At 46.5% G+C, this 11487-nt stretch overlaps 1 protein-coding gene and 1 pseudogene across 1 annotated transcript; both read right to left on the bottom strand.

Moving 5' to 3' along the window:
- Positions 1–696: 696 nt before the first annotated feature.
- LOC133484934 (protocadherin alpha-C2-like) lies at positions 697–5790 on the bottom strand (annotated as a pseudogene).
- A 104-nt stretch (positions 5791–5894) lies between these two features.
- LOC133485184 (protocadherin alpha-C2-like) lies at positions 5895–9519 on the bottom strand. The gene has a single exon (XM_061788598.1). It carries the CDS (start codon positions 9311–9313, stop codon positions 6854–6856), a length of 2460 nt encoding a protein of 819 aa, XP_061644582.1. The 5' UTR covers positions 9314–9519; the 3' UTR covers positions 5895–6853.
- Positions 9520–11487: the final 1968 nt, after the last annotated feature.

The following is an 11487-nucleotide window of genomic DNA, read 5'->3' as shown; positions in this document are numbered from 1 at the left end:
CAGTCATACGAAAGGCCACACAGTGCGATCAAAAGAGGACGAGTTTCCGTTTCAACTTGTTGTCGGCATCAGCCAAATTCAAGCCATGAAACCATCCATCTACTTGTATCGAGGCTAATCTTATGAATATCTCATATCAATCTAGAATATGTCAAGTGCAGAATGAGATATTCCGAACTATTTGTCCTTTCCAAAACATCTGTAAAGCTCTGTTTTGTGTGAGTGACAAAGGAGCTCAGTGTGCCACAACCACATAATATTCAACTTCCTTATTGGGATTTTGTTTCTTTTTGTTTTTGTTTGTTTTGACCTGCAACAATGCAAACATGCAATTATATGACGATGCAAACAATATGTACGAGTCCTGTTTCGTCGTTTGCGTCACGTTCTAGAACTTTCATACAACAATGAGTGTTTCTGCCGTTTCCATTGCAGAAGTGTGATTCCGAACCCGTCTGGGTTCCGTGGCACGCTCGCGTGCGGTTAGCGCAGAGGCGGGCGCCGTGGGAAAAAAATCCAGCACCGCTTCATTTGTCTGAACGTTACAAAATATCTTCGTTTCATCCATCTATGCCAGTGACATATAGTGACAGTTTTTTGTTTTTCCATGGCAGAAGGTACAATAAACCTGTGTATCGCGCTGTTGACATTCATTAAAAAAAAAAAAGAGTACGTCGCAGCTTCCAGCGAGTGTTTACTGTAAACTTTGTGTTCAGATAAACAGGCCCAGATTTCATCCAGAGAAAGTAACATTTGTAAGTAAATTTAGACGAGATCGTCATTATCTGACAATTCACACGTTTTGAGACGTTCTTGCTTGGTGGTGTGACATGAGATCTTTCTCATGTCAAATGGGTGCATTGGTGCAAATAAAGTTGCAAACGCACTGCGGATTATTTTAAGATTGGTCAAACCTTAATTCAACATGTCGATAGAGTCAAAAAGTCTATTTTATATTTATATATTGTTTAGTTCCCTTCCAACATATAAGGGTTGGATTATTGTTTTTAATTGATGGATATGCTATATACTGTAGTTCAAGATGAAATTGCATGACAATTTAAAAATCTCTTGAATTATAGCAAGATGGCGCTGCTTTTGTCACAAGTGGCTGAACTTCACTGAGGTGATCAGAAAGTGGCAGATGTTGACAGAGATTGTTGTCATACCTGCAAGGTGGAGGGGGCGGAGTCGCTGGTGGCGGACCCGGCCGCGCTCCTGGGAATACTGGACACGAAGTATCTGGAGCCCTTGGGCACGGGCTGCCTGACCACCAGCTTTCCTTTCCTGGTCTCGGCGAGAAACAGACTGTACCAGTAGGCGTCGTTGGACACCAGCGTGGAATCCGCCACGGTGGAGTTCCTCTCGCTGATCACGCTGTTCCTGCAGGGAGGAGCCATATTGCCGGGCTTGACCTTCTGACACTTGAGCACGACGGTGACCGAGATGGTGATGAGCAGCAGGAAGGACACCGAGCCCAGACCGATGAGCAAATACAGGTTGAGGTCGGAGAAGATGTCGTATTCCGGAGGCGCCTCGCCGCCGTCCGAGTAGGCCTTGGCGGCCGTTTCCACCGTGGACAGCTTGATGGTGACCGTGGCGGAGAGAGCGGGCTCCCCGTTGTCCTTGGCGACCACCACCAGTCTCTGGTGGCGCCAGTCTTTGTAACTGAACATCCTGGTGGTGCGGATCTCGCCGTTGTACTGGTCCAGACTGAACAAGGAGGCGTCGCTCACCTGCAGGAACTGGTAGGTGATGCGAGAGTTGTGCACGGAATCCCCATCCAAGGCGATCACCTTGGCCACCAGAGAGCCCTTTATCCGTGGATCTGGGGATCTTCTCCTCCACCGCCGAGCCGTGCGCCCGCCACGGGGAGACGATGACCGGAGCGTTGTCGTTCTGATCGGCCACCGCCACGCGGACGCTCGCGTTGCTGCTGAGCGGAGGAGAACCCGAGTCTCTGGCCTCGATGTGGAAAAGAAAGTCCTTCTCCATCTCGTAGTCGAAGGTCTTGAGCGCGTAAAGGTTGCCGTTCTCCGGGTTGATGGAGAACAGCATGGACATGGAGGTGTTGGCGATCTCCTTCTCCACAATGAAGTAAACCAGGTACTGGTTCTCGTGGAGGTCGGGGTCGAAGGCGCTGAGGGAAGTGAGCAAGGCGCCGGGAGCGTTATTCTCCGGCACGCGGATGCTATAGAAGGACTGAGGGAAGCGCGGCACGTTGTCGTTCACGTCCAGCAGCTGTAAGGTCACGGTTTCGTTGTCGCTTAACGGGGGCGAGCCTCTGTCCGTCACCGTGAAGGTGATGTCGTATTCCGCAACCTTCTCGCGGTCCAAGGGCTCCGAAACCACTAACTGGTAATAGTTGTCGGAGGACTCCCTCAGTCGGAAAGGCGTATCTGGTGGAATGTGAAGATCCACCAGTCCGTTGTCGCCCGAGTCCTTATCGCTCACGCTGACCACTGCTATCACCGTGTCCACAGCGATGTTCTCACCGACCGGACTTTGGAAAGACTTGATCGATATTTCGGGGTGGTTGTCGTTCATGTCCTCGACTTGAATTTTGATTGTACACTGGCCTGATAAACGATTGACTCCTTTGTCTGCTGCTATGACTTCCATATCATAAATCCGAAAGTCTTCGTAATTCAACATTCCCTTCACAGTAATCTCACCCGTCGAAGGATTTAAATGAAAAGTCTCTTGTGTTTTCTCAGGTGTGTATAAACTGTATGAATATGTTAAATCCGAATTGGAGCCCTCATCCAAGTCGGTAGCATTTAGATCAATAACCAGGCTTCCAATAGGAGAATTTTCCATTATTTTGACACTGTAGACAGACTTGTCAAACACAGGGGCGTTATCGTTAGTGTCTAATACCCGAACTATAATTTTGGCAGTCCCAGAACGCGGAGGTGCACCGCCATCTACTGCCGTTAGTATTAAATTGTGCACAGGCTGCTGCTCCCGGTCTAATGTCTTCTTTAGGATTAATTCTGCAACCTTGTCCCCTTCCCTCCCCGTCTGAACCTCGATATTAAAATGCTCACTTTCACTCAGATGATATGTTTTCACTGTATTACTTCCAACGTCCGGATCAACTGCGTTGCTTAAAGAGAATCTCTCTCCTTTTGATGTCGATTCGGAAATGTCCAAATGAATGGCGTCTCGTCTGAACTGCGGGGCGTTGTCATTCATGTCCATGATTTCAACTTCGATGTTAAATATTCTAACAGGGTTTTCTAGAATCACTTCTAGTCTCAAATAGCAAGAAGCAGTCGACTTTAGTTGGACAATATTTCCCTGTCAATCTTCTCCACGATGAAGAGCTCCCCGGTGTCTTTGTTGACCTCCAGATATTTTTTGTTTGCAATAATGTCCAGACGCATCTTCCTCTGCTTCAGCGTTTTCACATCCAATCCCAGATCGGCAGCGAGGTTGGCAACAACCGATCCCGCTTTCATTTCCTCCGGTATGGAATAATGGGTCACGGAGGTGGCTATTTGATGAACGGAAGAGAGGAGGAAAAGAAGAACGAGCAGCACGCACCTTTGCCGTGGCTGCGTGAAGACAATGGACCTCATTGTTCTCCTGCGCGCTCACTGCACCTCAGTCGACGTCCGAATGCGCCTTTTGGCCACTCCAATTTCGGCGTCGAAAGGAGTCCAAAACACGGCTTTGCAAATATAGTCCAGATAATAGTCGACAGGAAAAAAACGAGCGCATTGACGGAGGTGCTTTTCACCACTGTCAAGTCGTCCAGCTTATTGAAGAACCGTCCAATGGCGATCGAGGGTCTGTGATGACGATGTGAATGTGAAAAAGAAAAAAACAGCGCCGCCGTGAGGTTGTTCTGATCCATCACGACCACGATCAACTATTTTCATGCATATCTTCTGGATTGATCAAATGCGAATGTCCTATTTGGTTTTTTTCCATTTAAACTTATTTTTTTATTGTTTATACTTATCTTTAACTTTCTCGTGTTTTTGTTCGATTCGTATTGACGTGCAGCACTTTGTTACAGCTGCTTTATCTTTAAAGTACTCAAAAATAGAACAGAGTTGAGTGAAGTCCAAAAATATTTTTTGACCACTAGGGGGAGCTGTGGCACGACACATTCCGACCACCGTCGTCGTGTGGTCAGCAATGTGAACTTTGACCAGAACGCACTAATTGACACACTGAGATATGAGAAAGGGGCTGCAACTTAGTGAGGCGCCCTTGAGCAAGGCACTAAAGTCCCCCACATTCTCCTCAGGCCAGAAGATGTGCCACTCTTGTATTGTGTGCTGACTGTGTTCACATATGTGACAGTTCCATGTGAAAGCCAATGAAAAAAATATGCATGTACACAACTTCCCCAAAAAAATCGAGTCATCCTGATCAAATGTATAGTAAAAATTCCACTGGCCTAATTTTCGCAATTCATTGTCATACTTTTACACAGATCTGACCAATTAAAGATGAGGTCACGTGACTGACATGTCTCACATATTGATCCGCTCTCTGTCTGAATGATTACAATCACAACACGTCCACTTTTATGCTTCGTTTTTCAAGCGGAGTTACACGAAAACACGATCAAGACGGCACAACTTTATGCACGTTAGCGTTGCGAGCAAAGGCGGTTGTGAGCGGGCGTCCCCATCCTCGATTCCCCCGATGCCCACCGTGCACGCAACTCATTGGCAGCGCATGTTTGGAGTTAGTGGTCTCACGTGTTGATGTGTTGCTGTGCATCGTGCAACGAATAAAGTGAAAACACTTGAATTGAAAACATTGACAAATTGAACATGAGATATATTACAAGTGGGACGTTCTTCAAATGGACACAAAATTAAACAGCAATTTTCTGTTGAAAAATACTTTTTACGCGCAATACAAAAAAAAAAAAGGGTGTCCTATCATCAAAACGTTCTTTTGGTGACATTAGAGAATAAAATAATAAATGACAAAAATGAGGGCTGAACCTTTGAATTTGTGAAGTCGCGCTCCAGTTCATTTTATACGTCGCTGTCGTGAAACTGAAAGACTTCCGCAAAAGGCAACAGAAAGTCCTCGATTATTGCGCTCCCGTGCAACCTCCTCCATGCTTGATCCTTGCTCCTCGATGTTCCTTAATATGTCGGGGTGAGAACAATTTCGGGGTCGCGGTCGACGCGTCGAAGAGCGAAGGGAGAAGGAAGGTTGCAATTCCGAGACATGAGAGCCGCCCAGAAGCAAAGTATTCATGATGTGCAGCATGACACAAGCAACAACGGCGTGGGACTCGACCCTGACCTCACATTCAGTCGATGTTTACCTAACAAATTACGAAAAAGAATGACAGTGGCTATAAAAAGTCTACACACCCCTGTTCCAATGTCCCTTTTTTGTGTCTTTCAAAATGTTTTCCATCACTATTGTGACCTGGATTCTAAAAACAGATGAACTTTATTTGAAATTAAGGAGAGACACTTTCAACGGTGGCATGAGTGTGTTGACTCCCATTTAATGAGTTGGAACCTGATTGGTTACTTAATAACGCAGTAACTTCCCCAGTTATACGAGGGTGTGCACACTTGTGCAACCACATTATCGCAGTTATTTTCATTTCCCCACTAAAAAATATAAGCAAAATTTCAACCGTGTTGTATCGGTAAAAAAAAACTTTTGTGGGAGAAGACGTTTTGAAATTACACTATATTGACAAAAGTATTCGCTCACCTTCCTCAACTGATTGATTTGATTTTAAGTGAATGTTTAGGAATGAGTTTATGGGAATTTTTGCCCCTTCTTCTAGGAGCATATTTGGGAGGTCGCACACTGATGTTTGACGAGAAGGCCTGGCTCACTGTCCACTCGAAATCAACCCAAAGGTGTTCTATGAGGTTGAGGTCAGGGTTCTGTACAGGCCAGTCAAGTTTATCCATCCCAAAATATCTCATCCGTGTCTTGATGGACCTTGCTTTGGGCACTGGTGCACAGACGTGTTGGAACAGGAAGGGATAATCCCCAAACTATTTGACTATCCAAAGCCTCTCAGTATGCGGAAGCATTCACAGTTCCTTTCACTGGAACTCAGGAGTTAATATTTTGGACATTTCCAACTTTGTGGCACCACTTTGGAGACGGCCCCTTGCTGTTCCAACACGACTGTGCATCAGTGGACAAATCGAGGTTCATAAAGACCCGGATGAGAGAGTTTGATGAAGATGAACTTGACTGGCCTGCACAATCCTGACCTCAACCCGATAGAACACTTTTGGATGAATTACAGTGAAGACTGAGAGCCAAGCCTTCTTGTCCAACATCAGTGTGTAAACTCACAAATGCGCGGCTGGAAAAATTGTCATAAATACCCAAAACCACACTCCAAAACCTTGTGGAAAGCTTTTCAGGAAGAGTTTAAGATGCTATAACTGCAGAGGGTGGACTGATGTCAAATGAAAACCTATGGATTAAGAATGGGATGTCACTTAAATTCATATATGGCAGGTGAGCGAATACCTTTGGCAATAAAGTGTATCTGTCTTGGTCTCATATTGAATAAATCACAAAAACCTGACATGAGAACAGGGGTGTATCGACTTTTTATATCCACCGTAAAGACATGAGTGAATGGCTAAAACTCAGTGAGGTGCCCTTGAGCAAGGCGCGAATGGACCTCATGGTCTTCTCAGAACAGAGAAGGTAACGCATCACTTTGGGGTGTCACTCAAACTGTATGTTTGCTGCGTTCACATATTTGACGAGTTTCGTGTGGAGGTCAATGATCAAATGTACGTCGCATTGAAAGGAGAAGGAATTTTAAGTGCCACGTTATGAAACTACCATGGTGAAGCTCTAGACAAGTCAACCATTTAACATTTCAACTAAATCTTCCACTGACAAAATGTATGCAGTTGAGGCATACCTGCAAGGTGGAGGGGGCGGAGTCGCTGGTGGCGGACCCGGCCGCGCTCCTGGGAATACTGGACACGAAGTATCTGGAGCCCTTGGGCACGGGCTGCCTGACCACCAGCTTTCCTTTCCTGGTCTCGGCTAGAAACAGACTGTACCAGTAGGCGTCGTTGGACACCAGAGTGGAATCCGCCACGGTGGAGTTCCTCTCGCTGATCACGCTGTTCCTGCAGGGAGGAGCCATATTGCCGGGCTTGACCTTCTGACACTTGAGCACGACGGTGACCGAGATGGTGATGAGCAGCAGGAAGGACACCGAGCCCAGACCGATGAGCAAATACAGGTTGAGGTCGGAGAAGATGTCGTATTCCGGAGGCGCCTCGCCGCCGTCCGAGTAGGCCTTGGCGGCCGTTTCCACCGTGGACAGCTTGATGGTGACCGTGGCGGAGAGAGCGGGCTCCCCGTTGTCCTTGGCGACCACCACCAGTCTCTGGTGGCGCCAGTCTTTGTAACTGAACATCCTGGTGGTGCGGATCTCGCCGTTGTACTGGTCCAGACTGAACAAGGAGGCGTCGCTCACCTGCAGGAACTGGTAGGTGATGCGAGAGTTGTGCACGGAATCCCCATCCAAGGCGATCACCTTGGCCACCAGAGAGCCTTTATCCGTGGATCTGGGGATCTTCTCCTCCACCGCCGAGCCGTGCGCCCGCCACGGAGAAACGATGACCGGAGCGTTGTCGTTCTGATCGGCCACCGCCACGCGGACGCTCGCGTTGCTGCTGAGCGGAGGAGAACCCGAGTCTCTGGCCTCGATGTGGAAAAGAAAGTCCTTCTCCATCTCGTAGTCGAAGGTCTTGAGCGCGTAAAGGTTGCCGTTCTCCGGGTTGATGGAGAACAGCATGGACATGGAGGTGTTGGCGATCTCCTTCTCCACAATGAAGTAAACCAGGTACTGGTTCTCGTGGAGGTCGGGGTCGAAGGCGCTGAGGGAAGTGAGCAACGCGCCGGGAGCGTTATTCTCCGGCACGCGGATGCTATAGAAGGACTGAGGGAAGCGCGGCACGTTGTCGTTCACGTCCAGCAGCTGTAAGGTCACGGTTTCGTTGTCGCTTAACGGGGGCGAGCCTCTGTCCGTCACCGTGAAGGTGATGTCGTATTCCGCAACCTTCTCGCGGTCCAAGGGCTCCGAAACCACTAACTGGTAATAGTTGTCGGAGGACTCCCTCAGTCGGAAAGGCGTATCTGGTGGAATGTGAAGATCCACCAGTCCGTTGTCGCCCGAGTCCTTATCGCTCACGCTGACCACTGCTATCACCGTGTCCACAGCGATATTCTCACCGACCGGACTTTGGAAAGACTTGATCGATATTTCGGGGTGGTTGTCGTTCATGTCCTGGACTTGAATTTTGATTGTACACTGGCCTGATAAACGATTGACTCCTTTGTCTGCTGCTATGACTTCCATATCATAAATCCGAAAGTCTTCGTAATTCAACATTCCCTTCACAGTAATCTCACCCGTCGAAGGATTTAAATGAAAAGTCTCTTGTGTTTTCTCAGGTGTGTATAAACTGTATGAATATGTTAAATCCGAATTGGAGCCCTCATCCAAGTCGGTAGCATTTAGATCAATAACCAGGCTTCCAATAGGAGAATTTTCCATTATTTTGACACTGTAGACAGACTTGTCAAACAAAGGGGCGTTATCGTTGTTGTCTAAAACATGAACAATAATACTCGCTGTGCCAGAACGCGGGGGCGCACCGCCATCTACTGCCGTCAGTATTAAATTGTGCACAGCCTGCTGCTCCCGGTCTAATGTCTTCTTTAATATCAAATCTGCGAGTTTTGTTCCTTCCCTCCCCGTCTGAACCTCGATATTAAAATGCTCACTTTCACTCAGATGATATGTTTTCACTGTATTACTTCCAACGTCCGGATCAACTGCATTGCTGAGAGAGAATCTCTCGCCTTTTGATGTCGATTCGGAAATGTCCAAATGAATGGCGTCTCTCCGGAATTGAGGGGCGTTGTCGTTCATGTCCATGATTTCAACTTCGATGTTAAAAATTCTTAACGGGTTTTCCAGAATCACTTCAAGTCTCAGATAACATGAGGCTGACGACTTTGTCGTGCATATGTGTTCCCTGTCAATCTTCTCCACGATGAAGAGCTCCCCGCTGTCTTTGTTGACCTCCAGATATTTTTTGTTTGAAATAATGTCGAGACGCATCTTCCTCTGCTTCAGCGTTTTCACATCCAATCCCAGATCGGCAGCGAGGTTGGCAACAACCGATCCCTCTTTCATTTCCTCCGGTATGGAATAATGGGTCACGGAGGTGGCTATTTGATGAACGGAAGAGAGGAGGAAAAGAAGAACGAGCAGCACGCACCTTTGCCGTGGCTGCGTGAAGACAATGGACCTCATTGTTCTCCTGCGCGCTCACTGCAACTCAGTCGACGTCCGAATGCGCCTTTTGGCCACTCCAATTTCGGCGTCGAAAGCAGTCCAAAACACGGCTTTGCAAATGTAGTCCAGATAATAGTCGACAGGAAAAAACCGAGCGCATTGACGGAGGTGCTTTTCACCACTGTCAAGTCGTCCAGCTTATTGAAGAACCGTCCAATGGCGATCGAGGGTCTGTGATGACGATGTGAATGTGAAAAAGAAAAAACAGCGCCGCCGTGACGTTGTTGTGATACATCACGACCACGATCAACTATTTTCATGCATATCTTCTGTATAATTTGATTAAATGAGAATGCCCTATTTGTTTCCTTTCTAACTTCATTTTGGATTGTTTGTACTTGTTATTTTTAATTGTCTCGTGCTTTTTGTTCGATTCGTATTGACGTGCAGCGCTTTGTTTCAGCTGCTTTGTTTTTAAAGTGCTCTATCAGTAAAAACTGCGGTCGAGTTGCGCAAAGTCCGAATATATATTTTGACCACTAGGGGCAGCTGTGGCACGACACACTCCAGCCACAGTCGTCGTGTGCTTCCGCCGTGTGAGCAAGTAGGTCCACAACTTTGAAAAGGAGAAAAAAAAAAATAATAATAAAAAAAAGAAATGCCATGTTACTAAGTCAACATGGTGAAGCTCCACAACAAACCAAGTAATCCTTACAATATTTTAAGCAAACATTCCACTGTAATCCTCACAATATTTGAAGTTCACTGACGAAACAGGGAAATCAGTTTCGCTCTGCGTGGTCATTTTACAGAGACATCAAGTAGACATGAAGACAACTATTGGCGTCTCACAAATCAGTCTGCTCCGTTTCGGAATGTTTCAAATCATAGCACATGTCCACTTGTATGCTTTATGTTTGATGTGTAATTCGAGACACGTGAAACGTGATCAACAGCGTCACTCCAACTGCATGTTCCTGTCAGTGCCTGTTCCTGAGATGATGGTGAGCGGGCTTCTCCAGCCTCATTTGCAGCGCATGTGTGGGACTGACTTGTGAGATTGAGATGTTGCTGTGTGTCATGCGGCAAATAAAGTGCAATGACTCGCATTCCAAACGTTGGCAAATTGAACAGGAGATATTCACATTACAATTGAGCTATTGTTCAAACGGACGTAAGCAAATGAAACAGCAGTTTCGTTTTTAAAAACGTGGACTATCCTTGAAACTTTCTTTGAGGGACAATAGAGAGTCAACCCTGACCTCGCATTCAGTCGATGTTTACCTAACGCACTACGAAAAAGAATGACGGTGGCTATAAAAAGTCTACACACCCCTGCTCAAATGCCACATTTTTGTGTCTTTCGAAACGTTTTCCGTCAAGGTTGTGACCAAAATATGAGAACAGCTGAACTTTGTTTGGGATTAGGCAGATGCACTTTCAATGGTTGCCGGTGTGCGCCGACTCCCATTTAACACGAGTTGGAACCTGATTGGTTAATTCTGAACACAGCAACATTACCAGTTACAGTCCCCTCCAAAAGTATTGAAACGCCAAGGTCAATTCCTTTGTTGTTCTTGTATACTGAAGACATTTGGGCTTCAGATCAAAAGATGAATATGTGAAATGTTCAGAATTCCAGCTTTTATTTCGTGGTATTTACATCGAGATGTTAAAAAAACTCAGGACAGAGCATCTTTTGTTTGAAGCCACCCACTTTTCAAGTGAGCAAAAGTATTGAAGCATGTGACCTATGGGTGTTTCTAGTTGCTCAGGTGTTGCCTTTTTGATTGATTGCTTAACCATTAGGTAGGGCTCGTTTTTGGCTTTGGGTTTCACCTGTGAAAACTGCATTTGCTGTTCAGAAAACATGAAGACCACAGAGCTGTCTATGAGAGAAAAGCAAATACTTTTGAAGCTGAGAGAAGAGGAAAAATCGATCAGAGCTACTGAACAAACATTGGACATAACCAATGCAACAATTTGGAATGTCCTGAAAAAGAAAGAAACTACTGGTGTACTGAGCAACTGACATCGAACAGGTCGACCAAGGGTATCGACAGCAGTTGATGACAGAAGCATTGTGAGAGCTGTGAAGAAACACCCAAAGACAACCGTCAGTGACATCACTGCCAACATCCACGGGGCAGGGGTGAAGGTATCACGATCCACTGTTACAAGAAGACTTGGGG

The sequence above is a fragment of the Phyllopteryx taeniolatus genome, chromosome 10, assembly GCF_024500385.1.
Source record: "Phyllopteryx taeniolatus isolate TA_2022b chromosome 10, UOR_Ptae_1.2, whole genome shotgun sequence".
Lineage (NCBI taxonomy): Eukaryota > Metazoa > Chordata > Actinopteri > Syngnathiformes > Syngnathidae > Phyllopteryx > Phyllopteryx taeniolatus.
Note: the sequence above shows the minus strand (reverse complement) of the source record. Positions and strands in the feature narration are given on the sequence as shown.